Source organism: Oncorhynchus mykiss, unplaced genomic scaffold, assembly GCF_013265735.2.
Source record: "Oncorhynchus mykiss isolate Arlee unplaced genomic scaffold, USDA_OmykA_1.1 un_scaffold_130, whole genome shotgun sequence".
In the NCBI taxonomy this organism is placed as follows: Eukaryota; Metazoa; Chordata; class Actinopteri; order Salmoniformes; family Salmonidae; genus Oncorhynchus; species Oncorhynchus mykiss.
In genome coordinates this window covers 589,412-614,361 of record NW_023493663.1, presented here as the reverse complement: position 1 = coordinate 614,361, position 24,950 = coordinate 589,412, and the positions used below count along the sequence as shown (strand labels likewise).

General features: G+C 38.7%; 1 protein-coding gene across 1 annotated transcript in view; it reads right to left on the bottom strand.

Annotated features, from left to right (window-relative positions):
- The window catches only part of LOC110518409 (unconventional myosin-XV-like), a 100,241-nt gene that overhangs the window by 28,468 nt on the left and 46,823 nt on the right, over positions 1-24,950 (bottom strand). Inside the window, exons 19-27 of the mRNA XM_036972238.1 lie at positions 24,533-24,657; positions 24,236-24,295; positions 22,893-22,928; positions 21,679-21,781; positions 21,219-21,394; positions 19,963-20,047; positions 7,105-7,158; positions 4,898-4,979; positions 3,997-4,127 (exon numbers count right to left, since the gene is read on the bottom strand). Of these exons, the coding sequence (XP_036828133.1) occupies positions 3,997-4,127; positions 4,898-4,979; positions 7,105-7,158; positions 19,963-20,047; positions 21,219-21,394; positions 21,679-21,781; positions 22,893-22,928; positions 24,236-24,295; positions 24,533-24,657 (852 nt within the window). The remainder of the gene's footprint in view (positions 1-3,996; positions 4,128-4,897; positions 4,980-7,104; positions 7,159-19,962; positions 20,048-21,218; positions 21,395-21,678; positions 21,782-22,892; positions 22,929-24,235; positions 24,296-24,532; positions 24,658-24,950) is intronic.

The following is a 24,950-nucleotide window of genomic DNA, read 5'->3' as shown; positions in this document are numbered from 1 at the left end:
TCTGTATTTCCAATATAATTAGGCTGTCTGTATTTCTATATTTCCAATATAACTAGGCTGTCTGTATTTCTGTATTTCCAATATAACCAGGCTGTCTGTATTTCTATATTTCCAATATAACTAGGCTGTCTGTATTTCCAATATAACTAGGCTGTCTGTATTTCTGTATTTCCAATATAACTAGGCTGTCTGTACTTCTATATTTCCAATATAACTAGGCTGTCTGTATTTATGTATTTCCAATATAACTAGGCTGTCTGTATTTCCAATATAACTAGGCTGTCTGTATTTCTGTATTTCCAATATAACTAGGCTGTCTGTATTTCTGTATTTCCACTATAACTAGGCTGTCTGTATTTCTGTATTTCCAATATAACTAGGCTGTCTGTATTTCTGTATTTCCACTATAACTAGGCTGTCTGTATTTCTATATTTCCAATATAACTAGGCTGTCTGTATTTCTGTATTTCCAATATAACTAGGCTGTCTGTATTTCTATATTTCCAATATAACTAGGCTGTCTGTATTTCTGTATTTCCAATATAACTAGGCTGTCTGTATTTCTATATTTCCAATATAACTAGGCTGTCTGTATTTCTATATTTCCAATATAATTAGGCTGTCTGTATTTCTGTATTTCCAATATAACTAGGCTGTCTGTATTTCTGTATTTCCAATATAACTAGGCTGTCTGTATTTCTATATTTCCAATATAACTAGGCTGTCTGTATTTCCAATATAACTAGGCTGTCTGTATTTCTGTATTTCCAATATAACTAGGCTGTCTGTATTTCTGTATTTCCAATATAACTAGGCTGTCTGTATTTCTATATTTCCAATATAACTAGGCTGTCTGTATTTCTGTATTTCCACTATAACTAGGCTGTCTGTATTTCTATATTTCCAATATAACTAGGCTGTCTGTATTTCTGTACTTCCACTATAACTAGGCTGTCTGTATTTCTATATTTCCAATATAACTAGGCTGTCTGTATTTCTATATTTCCAATATAACTAGGCTGTCTGTATTTCTGTATTTCCAATATAATTAGGCTGTCTGTATTTCTATATTTCCAATATAACTAGGCTGTCTGTATTTCTGTATTTCCAATATAACCAGGCTGTCTGTATTTCTATATTTCCAATATAACTAGGCTGTCTGTATTTCCAATATAACTAGGCTGTCTGTATTTCTGTATTTCCAATATAACTAGGCTGTCTGTACTTCTATATTTCCAATATAACTAGGCTGTCTGTATTTATGTATTTCCAATATAACTAGGCTGTCTGTATTTCTATATTTCCAATATAACTAGGCTGTCTGTATTTCTGTATTTCCAATATAATTAGGCTGTCTCTATTTCTATATTTCCAATATAACTAGGCTGTCTGTATTTCTGTATTTCCAATATAACCAGGCTGTCTGTATTTCTATATTTCCAATATAACTAGGCTGTCTGTATTTCCAATATAACTAGGCTGTCTGTATTTCTGTATTTCCAATATAACTAGGCTGTCTGTATTTCTATATTTCCAATATAACTAGGCTGTCTGTATTTCCAATATAACTAGGCTGTCTGTATTTCTATATTTCCAATATAACTAGGCTGTCTGTATTTCCAATATAATTAGGCTGTCTGTATTTCTATATTTCCAATATAACTAGGCTGTCTGTATTTCCAATATAACTAGGCTGTCTGTATTTCTATATTTCCAATATAACTAGGCAGTCTGTATTTCCAATATAATTAGGCTGTCTGTATTTCTGTATTTCCAATATAACTAGGCTGTCTGTATTTCTGTATTTCCAATATAATTAGGCTGTCTGTATTTCTATATTTCCAATATAACTAGGCTGTCTGTATTTCTGTATTTCCACTATAACTAGGCTGTCTGTATTTCTGTATTTCCAATATAACTAGGCTGTCTGAATTTCCACTATAACCAGGCTGTCTGTATTTATGTATTCCCAATATAACTAGGCTGTCTGTATTTCTGTATTTCCAATATAACTAGGCTGTCTGTATTTCTGTATTTCCAATATAATTAGGCTGTCTGTATTTCTATATTTCCAATATAACTAGGCTGTCTGTATTTCTGTATTTCCACTATAACTAGGCTGTCTGTATTTCTGTATTTCCAATATAACTAGGCTGTCTGTATTTCTGTATTTCCACTATAACTAGGCTGTCTGTATTTCTGTATTTCCAATATAACTAGGCTGTCTGTATTTCTGTATTTCCACTATAACTAGGCTGTCTGTATTTCTATATTTCCAATATAACTAGGCTGTCTGTATTTCTGTATTTCCACTATAACTAGGCTGTCTGTATTTCTATATTTCCAATATAACTAGGCTGTCTGTATTTCTGTATTTCCAATATAACTAGGCTGTCTGTATTTCTGTATTTCCACTATAACTAGGCTGTCTGTATTTCTGTATTTCCAATATAACTAGGCTGTCTGTATTTCTGTATTTCCACTATAACTAGGCTGTGTGTATTTCTATATTTCCAATATAACTAGGCTGTCTGTATTTCTGTATTTCCACTATAACTAGGCTGTCTGTATTTCTGTATTTCCACTATAACTAGGCTGTGTGTATTTCTATATTTCCAATATAACTAGGCTGTCTGTATTTCTGTATTTCCAATATAACTAGGCTGTCTGTATTTCTGTATTTCCAATATAACTAGGCTGTCTGTATTTCCAATATAACTAGGCTGTCTGTATTTCTGTATTTCCAATATAACTAGGCTGTCTGTATTTTATATTTCCAATATAACTAGGCTGTCTGTATTTCCAATATAACTAGGCTGTCTGTATTTCTGTATTTCCAATATAACTAGGCTGTCTGTATTCTATATTTCCAATATAACTAGGCTGTCTGTATTTCCAATATAACTAGGCTGTCTGTATTTCTGTATTTCCAATATAACTAGGCTGTCTGAATTTTATATTTACAATATAACTAGGCTGTCTGAACACTGATATGACTGAAAGCCTGAGAGAATTTAATTGAAATTTGTGGAAATGTTGGGGATAATATTGAATTGGGAATTGAATTCTCGGAATTGACCTAACATTGGAATTGAGAGGAATTAAATTGACAGACTGACCTGGAATTTGAATTGAATGAAATAGAATGAACAGATAGAGAAAATTGAACTGAATGAAACAGAGTGTACAAAGAGAGAGAATTGAATTTACTTTAATGAAAGAATGTACAGGGAGAGAGAATTGAATTGATTGAAATCGAATGTACAGGGAGAGAGAATTAAATTTAATTTAATGAAAGAGTGTACAGGGAGAGAGAATTAAATTTAATTTTATGAAAGAGTGTACAGGGAGAGAGAATTAAATTTAATTTTATGAAAGAGTGTACAGGGAGAGAGAATGTAATTTAATTGATTGAAAGAGTGTACAGGGAGGGAGAATTTAATTTAATTTTATGAAAGAGTGTACAGGGAGAGAGAATTTAATTTAATTGATTGAAAGAGTGTACAGGGAGAGAGAATTGAATTGAACAACACAGAGTGTACAGGGAGAGATAATTGAATTGAATGAAACAGAGTGTACAGGGAGAGATAATTTAATTTAATTGAATGAAACAGAGTGTACAGGGAGAGATAATTGAATTGAATGAAACAGAGTGCACAGGGAGAGATAATTGAATTGAATGAACCAGAGTGTACAGGGAGAGAGAATTTAATTGAATGAAACAGAGTGTACAGGGAGAGATAATTGAATTGAATGAACCAGAGTGTACAGGGAGAGAGAATTTAATTGAATGAAACAGAGTGTACAGGGAGAGAGAACTGAATTGAATGAACCAGAGTGTACAGGGAGAGAGAACTGAATTGAATGAACCAGAGTGTACAGGGAGAGATAATTTAATTTAATTGAATGAAACAGAGTGTACAGGGAGAGATAATTGAATTGAATGAACCAGAGTGTACAGGGAGAGAGAATTGAATTGAATGAGTGGTGTGTTACCCTGAAGTAGAGTTGTGCGTAGCGGCTGAAGGGGTAGTCGTTGATGTCCAGCGGCAGAGTCAGCTGGTTCTGCTCCTGGATGTGTGGTGCCTGGACCAGAGCTAGACACTCAGAATGGAGCTCTCTGCCACCTAGACACACAGAGAGACGTGAGGAGCTGGACCAGAGCTAGACACTCAGAATGGAGCTCTCTGCCACCTAGACACACAGAGAGACGTGATGAGCTGGACCAGAGCTAGACACTCAGAATGGAGCTCTCTGCCACCTAGACACACAGAGAGACGTGATGAGCTGGACCAGAGCTAGACACTCAGAATGGAGCTCTCTGCCACCTAGACACACAGAGAGACGTGAGGAGCTGGACCAGAGCTAGACACTCAGAATGGAGCTCTCTGCCACCTAGACACAAAGAGAGACGTGAGGAGCTGGACCAGAGCTAGACACTCAGAATGGAGCTCTCTGCCACCTAGACACACAGAGAGACGTGAGGAGCTGGACCAGAGCTAGACACTCAGAATGGAGCTCTCTGCCACCTAGACACAACGAGAGACGTGAGGAGCTGGACCAGAGCTACACAAAGAGAGACGTGAGGAGCTGGACCAGAGCTACACATAGATATGTGAGGAGCTGGACCAGAGCTAGACAGAGAGACGTGAGGAACTGGACCAGAGCTAGACAGAGAGACGTGGGGAACTGGACCAGAGCTAGACAGAGAGACGTGAGGAACTGGACCAGAGCTAGACAGAGAGACGTGGGGAACTGGACCAGAGCTAGACAGAGAGACGTGAGGAACTGGACCAGAGCTAGACAGAGAGACGTGAGGAACTGGACCTGAGCTAGACAGAGAGACGTGAGGAACTGGACCTGAGAGAGTCAGCATGTAACATGCACACACACCAACCTGATGCAGCCTGCAGTAAAGAGCCAAGCTCGGCAGGGATCACCAGGTGTGTGACGTTAACCACCTCTCTCTTCGTCAGCTCCTACACACACACACACACACACACACACACACACACACACACACACACGCGCGCGCACAGCAAGATATAAGAGATGCCTCCCTCCTCCTCTCCCCCTCCTCTCCTCTCCTCTCCCCCTCCTCTCCTCTACTCACCATCTCCCTCCTCCTCTCCCCCTCCTCTCCTCTCCATATCCCTCCTCCTGTCCCCCTCCTCTCATCTACTCTCCATCTCCCTCCCCCTCCTCTCCTCTACTCACCATCTCCCTCCTCCTATCCCCCTCCTCTCCTCTCCTCTCCATCCTCCTCTCCCCCTCCTCTCCTCTACTCACCATCTCCCTCCTCCTCTCCCCCTCCTCTCCTCTACTCACCATCTCCCTCCTCCTCTCCCCCTCCTCTCCTCTACTCACCATCTCCCTCCTCCTCTCCCCCATCTCTCCTCTACTCACCATCTCCATCCTCCTCTCCCCCTCCTCTCCTCTACTCACCATCTCCCTCCTCCTCTCCCCCATCTCTCCTCTACTCACCATCTCCCTCCTCCTCTCCCCCTCCTCTCCTCTCCATATCCCTCCTCCTGTCCCCCTCCTCTCATCTACTCTCCATCTCCCTCCTCCTCCTCTCCTCTACTCACCATCTCCCTCCTCCTCTCCCCCTCCTCTCATCTCCTCTCCATCTCCCTCCTCCTCTCCCCCTCTCATCTCCTCCTCCTCTCCCCCTCCTCTCCTCTCCATCTCCCTTCCCCTCTCCCCCTCCTCTCCTCTACTCACCATCTCCCTCCTCCTCTCCCCCTCCTCTCCTCTACTCACCATCTCCCTCCTCCTCTCCCCCATCTCTCCTCTACTCACCATCTCCATCCTCCTCTCCCCCTACTCTCCTCTCCATCTCCCTCCTCCTGTCCCCCTCCTCTCCTCTACTCTCCATCTCCCTCTTCCTCTCCTCTACTCACCATTTCCCTCCTCCTCTTCCTCCTCCTCTACATCTCCCTCCTCCTCTCCCCCTCCTCTCCTCTCCTCTCCATCTCCGTCCTCCATCTCCCCCTCCTCTCATCTCCTCTCCATCTCCCTCCTCCTCTCCCCCTCCTCTCATCTCCTCTCCCCCTCCTCTCCTCTCCTCTCCATCTCCCTCCTCTCCCCCTCCTCTCCTCTACTCACCATTTCCCTCCTCCTCTTCCTCCTCCTCTACATCTCCCTCCTCCTCTCCCCCTCCTCTCCTCTCCTCTCCATCTCCGTCCTCCATCTCCCCCTCCTCTCCTCTACTCACCATCTCCCTCCTCCTTTCCCCCTCCTCTCCTCTACTCACCATCTCCCTCCTCCTCTCCCCCTCCTCTCCTCTACTCACCATCTCCCTCCTCCTCTCCCCCTCCTCTCCTCTCCTCTCCTCTCCATCTCCCTCCTCTCCCCCTCCTCTTCCTCCTCCTCTACATCTCCCTCCTCCTCTCCCCCTCCTCTCCTCTCCTCTCCTCTCCATCTCCCTCCTCCATCTCCCCCTCCTCTCCTCTACTCACCATCTCCCTCCTCCTCTCCCCCTCCTCTCCTCTCCTCTCCATCTCCCTCCTCCATCTCCCCCTCCTCTCCTCTACTCTCCATCTCCCTCCTTCTCCTCTCCCCCTCCTCTCATCTCCTCTCCATATCCCTCCTCCATCTCCCCCTCCTCTCCTCTACTCACCATTTCCCTCCTCCTCTTCCTCCTCCTCTACATCTCCCTCCTCATCTCCCCCTCCTCTCCATCTCCCTCCTCCATCTCCCCCTCCTCTCCTCTTCTCACCATCTCCCTCCTCCTCCCTCTCCTTTCCTCATATAATTTCCTACTCCATTTCTTTCCTCCTCTCCTCTACTCCCCATCTCCTCCTCTACTCTCCATCTCCCTCGTCCTCTAATCACCATTTTCCCCTCCTCCTCTACTCTCCATCTCCCTCCTCCTATCCCTGCTCCCATACTCACCATCGCACTCCTCTTCCTCCCCCTCTTCTCACCATCTCCCTCCTCCTCCCTCTCTTTTCCTCATATAATTTCCTACTCCCTTTCTTTCCTCCTCCCCCTTTCCTCACCATCTCTCTCCTACTCCTCTCCTCACCTCCTCTCTCCTCCTCCCTCTCCTTTCCTCATATTATTTCCTACTCCCTTTCGTTCCTCCTCTCCTCTCCTCACCTCCTCTCTCCTCCTCCTCTCCTCCTCTGCTTTCCTGCGGGCCTCCAGCTTCATCTACAACAGAATAAAACATTATTAACCGTAACTAGAACAGGTCAGGTTTACTAACCCTAACTAGAACAGGTCATTATTAACCCTAACTAGAACACGTCATTATTAACCCTAACTAGAACAGGTCATTATTAACCCTAACTAGAACAGGTCATTATTAACCCTAACTAGAACAGGTCATTATTAACCCTAACTAGAACAGGTCATTATTAACCCTAACTAGAACAGGTCATTATTAACCCTAACTAGAACAGGTCATTATTAACCCTAACTAGAACAGGTTAACTAACTAGAACAGGTCATTATTAACCCTAACTAGAACAGGTTAACTAACTAGAACAGGTCATTAACATTAACCCTAACTAGAACAGGTCATCTTTATTGTGTACTGTATTATGTTGTGTACTGTATTATGTTGTGTACTGTATTATGTTGTGTACTGTATTATGTTGTGTACTGTATTGTGTTGTGTACTGTGTACTGTATTATGTTGTGTACTGTATTATGTTGTGTACTGTATTATGTTGTGTACTGTATTGTGTTGTGTACTGTATTGTGTTGTGTACTGTATTATGTTGTGTACTGTATTATGTTGTGTACTGTATTATGTTGTGTACTGTATTATGTTGTGTACTGTATTGTGTTGTGTACTGTGTACTGTATTATGTTGTGTACTGTATTATGTTGTGTACTGTATTATGTTGTGTACTGTATTGTGTTGTGTACTGTATTGTGTTGTGTACTGTATTATGTTGTGTACTGTATTATGTTGTGTACTGTATTGTGTTGTGTACTGTATTGTGTTGTGTACTATATTGTGTTGTGTACTGTATTATGTTGTGTACTGTATTGTGTTGTGTACTGTATTATGTTGTGTACTGTATTATGTTGTGTACTGTATTGTGTTGTGTACTGTATTGTGTTGTGTACTGTATTATGTTGTGTACTGTATTATGTTGTGTACTGTATTGTGTTGTGTACTGTATTGTGTTGTGTACTGTATTGTGTTGTGTACTGTATTATGTTGTGTACTGTATTATGTTGTGTACTGTATTGTGTTGTGTACTGTATTGTGTTGTGTACTGTATTGTGTTGTGTACTGTATTATATTGTGTACTGTATTGTGTTGTGTACCGTGTACTGTATTATGTTTTGTTGTGTGTTATGTTGTGTACTGTATTATGTTGTGTACTGTATTATGTTGTGTATTATGTTGTGTATTGTGTTATGTTGTGTACTGTATTATGTTGTGTATTGTATTATGTTGTGTACTGTATTATGTTGTGTATTATGTTGTGTATTATGTTGTGTATTGTGTTATGTTGTGTATTATGTTGTGTATTATGTTGTGTATTATGTTGTGTATTATGTTGTGTATTGTGTTATGTTGTGTATTAGGTTGTGTATTGTGTTATGTTGTGTATTGTGTATTATGTTGTGTATTATGTTGTGTATTGTGTTATGTTGTGTACTGTATTATGTTGTGTATTATGTTGTGTATTGTGTTATGTTGTGTACTGTATTATGTTGTGTACTGTATTATGTTGTGTACTGTATTATGTTGTATATTGTATTATGTTGTGTACTGTATTATGTTGTGTATTATGTTGTGTATTGTGTTTTGTTGTATATTGTATTATGTTGTATACTGTATTATGTTGTGTATTATGTTGTGTATTATGTTGTGTATTGTATTATGTTGTGTACTGTATTATGTTGTGTACTGTATTATGTTGTGTATTGTATTATGTTGTGTACTGTATTATGTTGTGTACTGTATTATGTTGTGTACTGTATTATGTTGTGTACTGTATTATGTTGTGTACTGTATTATGTTGTATATTGTATTATGTTGTGTACTGTATTGTGTTGTGTACTGTGTACTGTATTATGTTGTGTATTGTATTTTGTTGTATATTGTATTATGTTGTGTACTGTATTATGTTGTGTACTGTATTATGTTGTATATTGTATTATGTTGTGTACTGTATTATGTTGTGTATTGTATTATGTTGTGTACTGTATTATGTTGTGTACTGTATTATGTTGTGTACTGTATTATGTTGTGTACTGTATTATGTTGTGTACTGTATTATGTTGTGTACTGTGTACTGTATTATGTTGTGTACTGTATTATGTTGTGTATTGTATTTTGTTGTATATTGTATTATGTTGTGTACTGTATTGTGTTGTGTACTGTATTATGTTGTGTATTGTATTATGTTGTGTACTGTATTATGTTGTGTACTGTATTTTGTTGTATATTGTATTATGTTGTGTACTGTATTATGTTGTGTACTGTATTATGTTGTATATTGTATTATGTTGTGTACTGTATTATGTTGTGTATTGTATTATGTTGTGTACTGTATTATGTTGTGTACTGTATTATGTTGTGTACTGTATTATGTTGTGTACTGTATTATGTTGTGTACTGTATTATGTTGTGTACTGTGTACTGTATTATGTTGTGTACTGTATTATGTTGTGTATTGTATTTTGTTGTATATTGTATTATGTTGTGTACTGTATTGTGTTGTGTACTGTATTAAGTTGTGTATTGTATTATGTTGTGTACTGTATTATGTTGTGTACTGTGTTGTGTACTGTATTATGTTGTGTATTGTATTATGTTGTGTACTGTATTATGTTGTGTACTGTGTTGTGTACTGTATTATGTTGTGTATTGTATTATGTTGTGTACTGTATTGTGTTGTGTACTGTATTATGTTGTGTACTGTATTATGTTGTGTACTGTATTATGTTGTGTACTGTGTTGTGTACTGTATTATGTTGTGTATTGTATTATGTTGTGTACTGTATTATGTTGTATATTGTATTATGTTGTGTACTGTATTGTGTTGTGTACTGTATTATGTTGTGTACTGTATTATGTTGTGTACTGTATTATGTTGTGTACTGTGTTGTGTACTGTATTATGTTGTGTATTGTATTATGTTGTGTACTGTATTATGTTGTATATTGTATTATGTTGTGTACTGTATTATGTTGTGTACTGTATTGTGTTATGTTGTGTACTGTGTTGTGTACTGTATTATGTTGTGTACTGTATTATGTTGTGTACTGTATTGTGTTGTGTACTGTATTGTGTTGTGTACTGTATTATGTTGTGTACTGTGTACTGTATTATGTTGTGTACTGTATTGTGTTGTATATTGTATTATGTTGTGTATTGTATTTTGTTGTGTATTATGTTGTGTATTGTATTATGTTGTGTACTGTATTATGTTGTGTACTGTATTATGTTGTGTACTGTATTATGTTGTGTATTGTATTATGTTGTGTACTGTATTATGTTGTGTACTGTATTATGTTGTGTATTGTATTATGTTGTATATTGTATTATGTTGTGTACTGTGTACTGTATTATGTTGTGTATTGTATTATGTTGTGTACTGTATTATGTTGTGTATTGTATTATGTTGTGTACTGTATTATGTTGTGTATTATGTTGTGTATTGTATTATGTTGTGTACTGTATTATGTTGTGTACTGTATTATGTTGTATATTGTATTATGTTGTGTACTGTGTACTGTATTATGTTGTGTATTGTATTATGTTGTGTACTGTATTATGTTGTGTATTGTATTATGTTGTGTACTGTATTATGTTGTGTACTGTATTATGTTGTGTATTGTATTATGTTGTGTACTGTGTACTGTATTATGTTTTGTACTGTATTGTGTTATGTTGTGTACTGTGTTGTGTACTGTATTATGTTGTGTACTGTATTATGTTGTGTACTGTATTTTGTTGTGTATTGTATACACGTCATTATTAACCCTAACTAGAACAGGTCATTATTAACCCTAACTAGAACAGGTCATTATTAACCCTAACTAGAACAGGTCATTATTAACCCTAACTAGAACAGGTCATTATTAACCCTAACTAGAACAGGTCATTATTAACCCTAACTAGAACAGGTCATTATTAACCCTAACTAGAACAGGTTAACTAACTAGAACAGGTCATTATTAACCCTAACTAGAACAGGTTAACTAACTAGAACAGGTCATTAACATTAACCCTAACTAGAACAGGTCATCTTTATTGTGTACTGTATTATGTTGTGTACTGTATTATGTTGTGTACTGTATTATGTTGTGTACTGTATTGTGTTGTGTACTGTGTACTGTATTATGTTGTGTACTGTATTATGTTGTGTACTGTATTATGTTGTGTACTGTATTATGTTGTGTACTGTATTGTGTTGTGTACTGTGTACTGTATTATGTTGTGTACTGTATTATGTTGTGTACTGTATTATGTTGTGTACTGTATTGTGTTGTGTACTGTATTGTGTTGTGTACTGTATTATGTTGTGTACTGTATTATGTTGTGTACTGTATTATGTTGTGTACTGTATTATGTTGTGTACTGTATTGTGTTGTGTACTGTGTACTGTATTATGTTGTGTACTGTATTATGTTGTGTACTGTATTATGTTGTGTACTGTATTGTGTTGTGTACTGTATTGTGTTGTGTACTGTATTATGTTGTGTACTGTATTATGTTGTGTACTGTATTGTGTTGTGTACTGTATTGTGTTGTGTACTGTATTGTGTTGTGTACTGTATTATGTTGTGTACTGTATTGTGTTGTGTACTGTATTATGTTGTGTACTGTATTATGTTGTGTACTGTATTGTGTTGTGTACTGTATTGTGTTGTGTACTGTATTATGTTGTGTACTGTATTATGTTGTGTACTGTATTGTGTTGTGTACTGTATTGTGTTGTGTACTGTATTGTGTTGTGTACTGTATTATGTTGTGTACTGTATTATGTTGTGTACTGTATTATGTTGTGTACTGTATTGTGTTGTGTACTGTATTGTGTTGTGTACTGTATTGTGTTGTGTACTGTATTATGTTGTGTACTGTATTGTGTTGTGTACCGTGTACTGTATTATGTTTTGTTGTGTGTTATGTTGTGTACTGTATTATGTTGTGTACTGTATTATGTTGTGTATTATGTTGTGTATTGTGTTATGTTGTGTACTGTATTATGTTGTGTATTGTATTATGTTGTGTACTGTATTATGTTGTGTATTATGTTGTGTATTATGTTGTGTATTGTGTTATGTTGTGTATTATGTTGTGTATTATGTTGTGTATTATGTTGTGTATTATGTTGTGTATTATGTTGTGTATTGTGTTATGTTGTGTATTAGGTTGTGTATTGTGTTATGTTGTGTATTGTGTATTATGTTGTGTATTATGTTGTGTATTGTGTTATGTTGTGTACTGTATTATGTTGTGTATTATGTTGTGTATTGTGTTATGTTGTGTACTGTATTATGTTGTGTACTGTATTATGTTGTGTACTGTATTATGTTGTATATTGTATTATGTTGTGTACTGTATTATGTTGTGTATTATGTTGTGTATTGTGTTTTGTTGTATATTGTATTATGTTGTATACTGTATTATGTTGTGTATTATGTTGTGTATTATGTTGTGTATTGTATTATGTTGTGTACTGTATTATGTTGTGTACTGTATTATGTTGTGTATTGTATTATGTTGTGTACTGTATTATGTTGTGTACTGTATTATGTTGTGTACTGTATTATGTTGTGTACTGTATTATGTTGTGTACTGTATTATGTTGTATATTGTATTATGTTGTGTACTGTATTGTGTTGTGTACTGTGTACTGTATTATGTTGTGTATTGTATTTTGTTGTATATTGTATTATGTTGTGTACTGTATTATGTTGTGTACTGTATTATGTTGTATATTGTATTATGTTGTGTACTGTATTATGTTGTGTATTGTATTATGTTGTGTACTGTATTATGTTGTGTACTGTATTATGTTGTGTACTGTATTATGTTGTGTACTGTATTATGTTGTGTACTGTATTATGTTGTGTACTGTGTACTGTATTATGTTGTGTACTGTATTATGTTGTGTATTGTATTTTGTTGTATATTGTATTATGTTGTGTACTGTATTGTGTTGTGTACTGTATTATGTTGTGTATTGTATTATGTTGTGTACTGTATTATGTTGTGTACTGTATTTTGTTGTATATTGTATTATGTTGTGTACTGTATTATGTTGTGTACTGTATTATGTTGTATATTGTATTATGTTGTGTACTGTATTATGTTGTGTATTGTATTATGTTGTGTACTGTATTATGTTGTGTACTGTATTATGTTGTGTACTGTATTATGTTGTGTACTGTATTATGTTGTGTACTGTATTATGTTGTGTACTGTGTACTGTATTATGTTGTGTACTGTATTATGTTGTGTATTGTATTTTGTTGTATATTGTATTATGTTGTGTACTGTATTGTGTTGTGTACTGTATTAAGTTGTGTATTGTATTATGTTGTGTACTGTATTATGTTGTGTACTGTGTTGTGTACTGTATTATGTTGTGTATTGTATTATGTTGTGTACTGTATTATGTTGTGTACTGTGTTGTGTACTGTATTATGTTGTGTATTGTATTATGTTGTGTACTGTATTGTGTTGTGTACTGTATTATGTTGTGTACTGTATTATGTTGTGTACTGTATTATGTTGTGTACTGTGTTGTGTACTGTATTATGTTGTGTATTGTATTATGTTGTGTACTGTATTATGTTGTATATTGTATTATGTTGTGTACTGTATTGTGTTGTGTACTGTATTATGTTGTGTACTGTATTATGTTGTGTACTGTATTATGTTGTGTACTGTGTTGTGTACTGTATTATGTTGTGTATTGTATTATGTTGTGTACTGTATTATGTTGTATATTGTATTATGTTGTGTACTGTATTATGTTGTGAACTGTATTTTGTTGTGTATTGTATTATGTTGTGTACTGTATTGTGTTGTGTACTGTATTGTGTTGTGTACTGTATTATGTTGTGTACTGTGTACTGTATTATGTTGTGTACTGTATTGTGTTGTATATTGTATTATGTTGTGTATTGTATTTTGTTGAGTATTATGTTGTGTATTGTATTATGTTGTGTACTGTATTATGTTGTGTACTGTATTATGTTGTGTACTGTATTATGTTGTGTATTGTATTATGTTGTGTACTGTATTATGTTGTGTACTGTATTATGTTGTGTATTGTATTATGTTGTGTACTGTATTGTGTTGTGTACTGTATTGTGTTGTGTACTGTATTATGTTGTGTACTGTGTACTGTATTATGTTGTGTACTGTATTGTGTTGTATATTGTATTATGTTGTGTATTGTATTTTGTTGTGTATTATGTTGTGTATTGTATTATGTTGTGTACTGTATTATGTTGTGTACTGTATTATGTTGTGTACTGTATTATGTTGTGTATTGTATTATGTTGTGTACTGTATTATGTTGTGTACTGTATTATGTTGTGTATTGTATTATGTTGTATATTGTATTATGTTGTGTACTGTGTACTGTATTATGTTGTGTATTGTATTATGTTGTGTACTGTATTATGTTGTGTATTGTATTATGTTGTGTACTGTATTATGTTGTGTATTATGTTGTGTATTGTATTATGTTGTGTACTGTATTATGTTGTGTACTGTATTATGTTGTATATTGTATTATGTTGTGTACTGTGTACTGTATTATGTTGTGTATTGTATTATGTTGTGTACTGTATTATGTTGTGTATTGTATTATGTTGTGTACTGTATTATGTTGTGTACTGTATTATGTTGTGTATTGTATTATGTTGTGTACTGTGTACTGTATTATGTTTTGTACTGTATTGTGTTATGTTGTGTACTGTGTTGTGTACTGTATTATGTTGTGTACTGTATTATGTTGTGTACTGTATTTTGTTGTGTATTGTATTATTTTGTGTACTGTATTGTGTTGTGTACTGTATTGTGTTGTGTACTGTATTATGTTGTGTACTGTATTGTGTTGTGTATTGTATTATGTTGTGTACTGTATTATGTTGTGTATTATGTTGTGTACTGTATTATGTTGTGTACTGTATTATGTTGTGTATTATGTTGTGTACTGTATTATGTTGTGTATTGTATTATGTTGTATATTGTATTATGTTGTGTACTGTATTATGTTGTGTATTGTATTTTGTTGTGTATTATGTTGTGTATTGTATTATGTTGTGTACTGTATTATGTTGTGTACTGTATTATGTTGTGTACTGTATTATGTTGTGTATTGTATTATGTTGTGTACTGTATTATGTTGTGTATTGTATTTTGTTGTGTATTGTATTATGTTGTATATTGTATTATGTTGTGTACTGTATTGTGTTGTGTACTGTATTGTGTTGTGTACTGTATTATGTTGTGTACTGTGTACTGTATTATGTTGTGTACTGTATTATGTTGTGTACTGTATTATGTTGTGTACTGTATTATGTTGTGTACTGTATTATGTTGTGTACTGTATTATGTTGTGTACTGTATTATGTTGTGTACTGTATTTTGTTGTGTATTGTATTATGTTGTATATTGTATTATGTTGTGTACTGTATTGTGTTGTGTACTGTATTGTGTTGTGTACTGTATTATGTTGTGTACTGTGTACTGTATTATGTTGTGTACTGTATTATGTTGTGTACTGTGTATTGTATTATGTTGTGTACTGTATTATGTTGTGTACTATCTACTGTATTGTGTTCTGTACTGTATTATGTTGTGTACTGTGTACTGTATTATGTTGTGTACTGTATTGTGTTGTGTACTGTATTGTGTTGTGTACTGTATTATGTTGTGTACTGTGTACTGTATTATGTTGTGTACTGTATTGTGTTGTGTACTGTGTACTGTATTATGTTGTGTACTGTGTACTGTATTATGTTGTGTACTGTATTGTGTTATGTTGTGTACTGTGTTGTGTACTGTATTATGTTGTGTACTGTATTATGTTGTGTACTGTATTTTGTTGTGTATTGTATTATGTTGTGTACTGTATTGTGTTGTGTACTGTATTGTGTTGTGTACTGTATTATGTTGTGTACTGTGTACTGTATTATGTTGTGTACTGTATTATGTTGTGTACTGTGTATTGTATTATGTTGTGTACTGTATTATGTTGTGTACTATCTACTGTATTGTGTTCTGTACTGTATTATGTTGTGTACTGTATTATGCTGTGTACTATATTGTGTTGTGTACTGTATTATGTTGTGTACGGTATTGTGTTGTGTACTGTGTACTGTATTATGTTGTGTACTGTGTACTGTATTATGTTGTGTACTGTATTGTGTTATGTTGTGTATTATGTTGTGTATTGTGTTATGTTGTGTATTATGTTGTGTACTGTATTATGTTGTGTGCTGTATTTGGTTGTGTATTATGTTGTGTACTGTGTACTGTATTATGTTGTGTACTGTATTGTGTTGTGTACTGTGTACTGTATTATGTTGTGTACTGTGTACTGTATTATGTTGTGTACTGTATTGTGTTATGTTGTGTACTGTGTTGTGTACTGTATTATGTTGTGTACTGTATTATGTTGTGTACTGTATTGTGTTGTGTACTGTATTTTGTTGTGTATTGTATTATGTTGTATATTGTATTATGTTGTGTACTGTATTGTGTTGTGTACTGTATTGTGTTGTGTACTGTATGATGTTGTGTGCTGTGTACTGTATTATGTTGTGTACTGTATTATGTTGTGTACTGTGTATTGTATTATGTTGTGTACTGTATTATGTTGTGTACTATCTACTGTATTGTGTTCTGTACTGTATTATGTTGTGTACTGTATTATGCTGTGTACTATATTGTGTTGTGTACTGTATTATGTTGTGTACTGTATTGTGTTGTGTACTGTATTATGTTGTGTACGGTATTGTGTTGTGTACTGTGTACTGTATTATGTTGTGTACTGTGTACTGTATTATGTTGTGTACTGTATTGTGTTATGTTGTGTATTATGTTGTGTATTGTGTTATGTTGTGTATTATGTTGTGTACTGTATTATGTTGTGTGCTGTATTTGGTTGTGTATTATGTTGTGTACTGTGTACTGTATTATGTTGTGTACTGTATTGTGTTGTGTACTGTGTACTGTATTATGTTGTGTACTGTGTACTGTATTATGTTGTGTACTGTATTGTGTTATGTTGTGTACTGTGTTGTGTACTGTATTATGTTGTGTACTGTATTGTGTTGTGTACTGTATTGTGTTGTGTACTGTATTGTGTTGTGTACTGTATTGTGTTGTGTACTGTATTATGTTGTGTACTGTATTATGTTGTGTATTGTATTATGTTGTATATTGTATTATGTTGTGTACTGTGTACTGTATTATGTTGTGTACTGTGTACTGTATTATGTTGTGTACTGTATTGTGTTGTGTACTGTATTATGTTGTGTGCTGTGTACTGTATTATGTTGTGTACTGTATTATGTTGTGTACTGTGTATTGTATTATGTTGTGTACTGTATTATGTTGTGTACTATCTACTGTATTGTGTTCTGTACTGTATTATGTTGTGTACTGTATTATGCTGTGTACTATATTGTGTTGTGTACTGTATTATGTTGTGTACTGTATTGTGTTGTGTACTGTATTTTGTTGTGTACGGTATTGTGTTGTGTACTGTGTACTGTATTATGTTGTGTACTGTGTACTGTATTATGTTGTGTACTGTATTGTGTTGTGTATTGTGTTGTGTACTGTGTACTGTATTATGTTGTGTACTGTATTGTGTTATGTTGTGTATTATGTTGTGTATTGTGTTATGTTGTGTATTATGTTGTGTACTGTATTATGTTGTGTGCTGTATTTGGTTGTGTATTATGTTGTGTACTGTGTACTGTATTATGTTGTGTACTTTGTATTGTATTATGTTGTGTACTGTATTATGTTGTGTACTATCTACTGTATTGTGTTCTGTACTGTATTATGTTGTGTACTGTATTATGCTGTGTACTATATTGTGTTGTGTACTGTATTATGTTGTGTACTGTATTGTGTTGTGTACTGTATTATGTTGTGTACGGTATTGTGTTGTGTACTGTGTACTGTATTATGTTGTGTACTGTGTACTGTATTATGTTGTGTACTGTATTGTGTTGTGTATTGTGTTGTGTACTGTGTACTGTATTATGTTGTGTACTGTATTGTGTTATGTTGTGTATTATGTTGTGTATTGTGTTATGTTGTGTATTATGTTGTGTACTGTATTATGTTGTGTGCTGTATTTGGTTGTGTATTATGTTGTGTACTGTGTACTGTATTATGTTGTGTACTGTATTGTGTTGTGTACTGTGTACTGTATTATGTTGTGTACTGTGTACTGTATTATGTTGTGTACTGTATTGTGTTATGTTGTGTACTGTGTTGTGTACTGTATGATGTTGTGTACTGTATTGTGTTATGTATTGTGTTGTGTTGTGTATTGTGTACTGTATTGTGTTGTGTTGTGTACTGTATTGTGTTGTGTACTGTATTATGTTGTGTATTGTGTGTTGTGTTTTGTGTGTAATGTTGTGTACTGTATTGTGTATATAGTTGTGTATTGTGTGTAATGGTGTGTAGGGTGTGTTGTGTATTGTGTGTAATGATGTGTAGTGTGTTGTGTATTGTGTGTACTGTTGTGTAGTGTGTGTAATGTTGTGTATTGTGTATAATGTTGTGTATTGTGTGTAATGGTGTGTAGTGTGTGTTATGTATTTTGTGTAATGTTGTGTAGTGTGTGTACTGTCGTATGTTGTGTATTGTGTGTTGTGTATTGTGTGTAATGTTGTGTATTGTGTGTTGTGTATTGTGTGTAATGGTGTGTAGGGTGTGTTGTGTATTGTGTGTAATGCTGTGTACTGTGTTGTGTATATAGTTGTGTATTGTGTGTAGTGTGTTGTGTATATAGTTGTGTATTGTGTGTTGTGTATTGTGTGTAATGGTGTGTAGTGTGTGTTGTGTATTGTGTGTAATGTTGTGTAGTGTGTTGTGTATATAGTTGTGTATTGTGTGTAATGGTGTGTAGGGTGCGTTGTGTATTGTGTGTAACGTGTAGTGTGTGTAACGGTGTGTAGTGTGTGTAATGGTGTGTTGTGTATTGTGTGTAATGTTGTGTAGTGTGTGTTGTGTATTGTGTGTAATGGTGTGTAGGGTGTGTTGTGTATTGTGTGTAATGTTGTGTAGTGTGTTGTGTATATAGTTGTGTATTGTGTATTGTGTGTAATGGTGTGTAGTGTGTGTTGTGTATTGTGTGTAATGTTGTGTAGTGTGTTGTGTTGTGTATTGTGTTGTGTACTGTATTGTGTTGTGTACTGTATTATGGTGTGTATTGTGTATTGTGTGTAATGGTGTGTAGGGTGTGTTGTGTATTGTGTGTTATGTTGCGTAGTGTGTGTAATGGTGTGTAGGGTGTGTTGTGTATTGTGTGTAATGTTGTGTAGTGTGTGTAATGGTGTGTAGGGTGTGTTGTGTATTGTGTGTAATGGTGTGTAGTGTATGTACTGTATTGTGTGTAATGTTGTGTAGTGTGTGTAATGGTGTGTAGGGTGTGTTGTGTATTGTGTGTAATGGTGTGTAGTGTATGTACTGTATTGTGTGTAATGTTGTGTAGTGTGTGTAATGGTGTGTAGTGTGCATATAGTTGTGTACTGTGTGTAATGGTGTGTAGTGTGTGTACTGTCTTGTGCATCGTACCTTGATGTATCTCTTGGTGTGTACTGTGTGTAATGGTGTGTAGTGTGTGTACTGTCTTGTGCATCGTACCTTGATGTATCTCTTGGTGTGTACTGTGTGTAGTGTGTGTACTGTCTTGTGCATCGTACCTTGATGTATCTCTTGGTGTGTACTGTGTGTAATGGTGTGTAGTGTGTGTACTGTCTTGTGCATCGTACCTTGATGTATCTCTTGCGGGTGACGTACATGTGGATGAGAGAACGAAACTTGACCAGACTCTTTCTCATCTTCAAATAGCGCTTCCTAGAGGGAGGGAGGGAGGGAGGGAGGGAGGGAGGGAATGAGAAAGGGAGGGAGGGAGGGAATGAGAAAGGGAATGAGTAAGGCAGAGAAAGAGAGGGAGGGAGGGAGGGAAAAGGCAGAGAGAGAAGGATGGAAGGATAGAGAGGGAGAAGGATGGAAGGAGAGAGAGGGAGAAGGAGAGAAGGAGAGAGAGGGAGAAGGAGGGAAGGAGAGAGAGGGAGAAGGAGGGAAGGAGAGAGAGGGAGAAGGAGGGAAGGAGAGACAGAGGGAGAAGGAGGGAAGGAGAGACAGAGGGAGAAGGAGGGAAGGAGAGACAGAGAGAGAAGGAGGGAAGGAGAGACAGAGGGAGAAGGAGGGAAGGAGGGACAGAGGGAGAAGGATGGAAGGAGAGACAGAGGGAGAAGTAACACAGACGTCTCAGTAGTTTTACAGTGCTTACAGTATGTACCGTGGTAAAATCATTAGGTTGCCATCGGGTGGTTACGTGTTCTTTACCCTGTCTGGTATCTGTAGTGAGGGTAGTTATGTGTTCTTTACCCTGTCTGGTAACTGTTGCAGGGGGGGTTGTGGGTTCTTTACCCTGTCTGGTAACTGTAGTGAGGGTGGTTGTGGGTTCTATACCCTGTCTGGTAACTGTAGCGAGGGTGGTTGTGGGTTCTATACCCTGTCTGGTATCTGTAGTGAGGGTGGTTGTGGGTTCTAAAGCTGCCTGGTATCTGTAGTGAGGGTGGTTGTGGGTTCTATACCCTGTCTGGTAACTGTAGTGAGGGTGGTTGTGGGTTCTAAAGCTGCCTGGTATCTGTAGTGAGGGTGGTTGTGGGTTCTTTACCCTGTCTGGTAACTGTAGCGAGGGTGGTTGTGGGTTCTTTACTCTGTTTGGTAACTGTTGCAGGCGTGGTTGTGGGTTCTATACCCTGTCTGGTAACTGTAGTAAGGGTGGTTGTAGGTTCTATACCCTGTCTGGTAACTGTAATGAGGGTGGTTGTGTGTTCTATACCCTGTCTGGTAACTGTAGTGAGGGTGGTTGTGGGTTCTATACCCTGTCTGGTAACTGTAGTGAGGGTGGTTGTGTGTTCTTTACTCTGTCTGGTAACTGTAGCGAGGGTGATTGTAGGTTCCCTTCCCCAGGGATCAGGGTAAGAGGTCAGGGGTCAGAGGTTAGGGTCAGTACCTGGTGAGGAAGCCTCTACAGTAGGCCTGTAGTCTGATGATCTTGGTTCTGAACTCCTTGTATCGTTTCCTGACAAAGAACATGCGTGTGTATCTCTGCAGGGTGAGGGCCGCCACCTGACGGACACGCTCTCTCTTAGACTCCAAAAACTGGTACACGTCCTCCTTCAGAAACAGCTGGAACAACACACACAGAGAGAACAACCAGACATCACTGTTGGACTGTAGTTTACATTGTCACTGAAAGTATTGAACAGGAAGCCAGGTGAAGAGGTTCTGGTCTCTCACCCACACAACACATCCTGAATTAACATGCTCAACTTAGTAGCTACTACTTGGTAGGCCCTGGGTAGGAGGGTTAGGGGTTAGGTGTAGATGGTTACCTTAGTCACTCCTACTTGGTAGGCCCCGGGTAGGAGGGTTAGGGGTTAGGTATAGATTAATACCTTAGTCACTCCTACTTGGTAGGCCCCGGGTCGGAGGGGAACCAGTTTGCTGAGCATGATGACACAGTTCTCCCCATCAGGAGCTGGAGTCTGCTTCACACCCACCAGAGACTTGTACCTGACACACACAAACACACAGGTTAGAGGAGGCTGTCCCCACCAGGGACTGATACCTGACACACACAAACACACAGGTTAGAGAAGGCTCAGGGACTGATACCTGACACACACAAACACACAGGTTAGAGAAGGCTGTCCCCACCAGGGACTGATACCTGACACACACAAACACACAGGTTAGAGGAGGCTGTCCCCACCAGGGACAGATACCTGACACACACAAACACACAGGTTAGAGGAGGCTGTCCCCACCAGGGACTGATACCTGACACACACAAACACACAGGTTAGAGGAGGCTGTCCCCACCAGGGACTGATACCTGACACACACAAACACACAGGTTAGAGGAGGCTGTCCCCACCAGGGACTGACACCTGACACACACAAACACACAGGTTAGAGGAGGCTGTCCCCACCAGGGACTGATACCTGACACACACAAACACACAGGTTAGAGGAGGCTGTCCCCACCAGGGACTGATACCTGACACACTCAAACACACAGGTTAGAGAAGGCTGTCCCCACCTGGGACTGATACCTGACACACACAAACACACAGGTTAGAGGAGGCTGTCCCCACCAGGGACTGATACCTGACACACACAAACACACAGGTTAGAGGAGGCTGTCCCCACCAGGGACTGATACCTGACACACACAAACACACAGGTTAGAGGAGGCTGTCCCCACCAGGGACTGATACCTGACACACACAAACACACAGGTTAGAGGAGGCTGTCCCCACCAGGGACTGATACCTGACACACACAAACACACAGGTTAGAGGAGGCTGTCCCCACCAGGGACTGATACCTGACACACACAAACACACAGGTTAGAGGAGGCTGTCCCCACCAGGGACTGATACCTGACACACACAAACACACAGGTTAGAGGAGGCTGTCCCCACCAGGGACTGATACCTGACACACACAAACACACGGGTTAGAGAAGGCTGTCCCCACCAGGGACTGATACCTGACACACACAAACACACAGGTTAGAGAAGGCTGTCCCCACCAGGGACTGATACCTGACACACACAAACACACAGGTTAGAGGAGGTTGTCCCCACCAGGGACAGATACCTGACACACACAAACACACAGGTTAGAGGAGGCTGTCCCCACCAGGGACTGATACCTGACAGACACAAACACACAGGTTAGAGAAGGCTGTCCACACCAGGGACTGACACCTGACACACACAAACACACAGGCTGGAGGAGGCTGTCCCCACCAGGGACTGATACCTGACACACTCAAACACACAGGTTAGAGAAGGCTGTCCCCACCAGGGACTGATACCTGACACACACAAACACACAGGTTAGAGGAGGCTGTCCCCACCAGGGACTGATACCTGACACACACAAACACACAGGTTAGAGGAGGCTGTCCCCACCAGGGACTGATACCTGACACACACAAACACACAGGTTAGAGGAGGCTGTCCCCACCAGGGACTGATACCTGACACACACAAACACACAGGTTAGAGGAGGCTGTCCCCACCAGGGACTGATACCTGACACACACAAACACACAGGTTAGAAGAGGCTGTCCCCACCAGGGACTGATACCTGACACACACAAACACACAGGTTAGAGGAGGCTGTCCCCACCAGGGACTGATACCTGACACACACAAACACACAGGTTAGAGGAGGCTGTCCCCACCAGGGACTGAAACCTGACACACACAAACACACAGGTTAGAGGAGGCTGTCCTCACCAGGGACTGACACCTGACACACACAAACACACAGGTTAGAGGAGGCTGTCCCCACCAGGGACTGATACCTGACACACACAAACACACAGGTTAGAGGAGGCTGTCCCCACCAGGGACTGATACCTGACACACACAAACACACAGGTTAGAGGAGGCTGTCCCCACCAGGGACTGATACCTGACACACACAAACACACAGGTTAGAGGAGGCTGTCCCCACCAGGGACTGATACCTGACACACACAAACACACAGGTTAGAGGAGGCTGTCCCCACCAGGGACTGATACCTGTCACACACAAACACACAGGTTAGAGGAGGCTGTCCCCACCAGGGACTGATACCTGACACACACAAACACACAGGTTAGAGGAGGCTGTCCCCACCAGGGACTGATACCTGACACACACAAACACACAGGTTAGAGGAGGCTGTCCCCACCAGGGACTGATACCTGACACACACAAACACACAGGTTAGAGGAGGCTGTCCCCACCAGGGACTGATACCTGACACACACAAACACACAGGTTAGAGGAGGCTGTCCCCACCAGGGACTGAAACCTGACACACACAAACACACAGGTTAGAGGAGGCTGTCCTCACCAGGGACTGACACCTGACACACACAAACACACAGGTTAGAGGAGGCTGTCCCCACCAGGGACTGATACCTGACACACACAAACACACAGGTTAGAGGAGGCTGTCCCCACCAGGGACTGATACCTGACACACACAGGTTAGAGGAGGCTGTCCCCACCAGGGACTGATACCTGACACACACAAACACACAGGTTAGAGAAGGCTGTCCCCACCAGGGACTGATACCTGACACACACAAACACACAGGTTAGAGGAGGCTGTCCCCACCAGGGACTGATACCTGAGATAGGGGCAGGGTTAGAGGGTGTGTGTGTGTTACCTCAACAGGAAGAAGTTGAAGGCCAGTCTAACAGGGTGTGTTACCTCAACAGGAAGAAGTTGAAGGCCAGTCTAACAGGGTGTTTTACCTGAACAGAAAGATGTTGAAGGCCAGTCTAACAGGGTAACCCTCTCTCCGGATCCTGATGGTCTCCAAGATACCAGAATACCTCAACTGACTGCCGACCAGCTCCGTCTCAAACACACCTGGCTCCTACACATACAAGCAAACACACACATATCATGGCAATACCAACAATATCACTGTTAAAACCTCTCTGGGATATGTGGGACGGTAGCGTCCCTCCTCGCCAACAGCCAGTGAAAGTGCAGGGCGCCAAATTCAAAACAACAGAAATCCCATACTTAAAATTTCTCAAATATACAAGTATTTTACACCATTTTAAAGATAAACTTATTGTAAATCCAGCCACAGTGTCCGATTTCAAAAAGGCTTTACGATGAAAGCACACCAAACAATTATGTTAGGTCAGTACCTAGTCACAG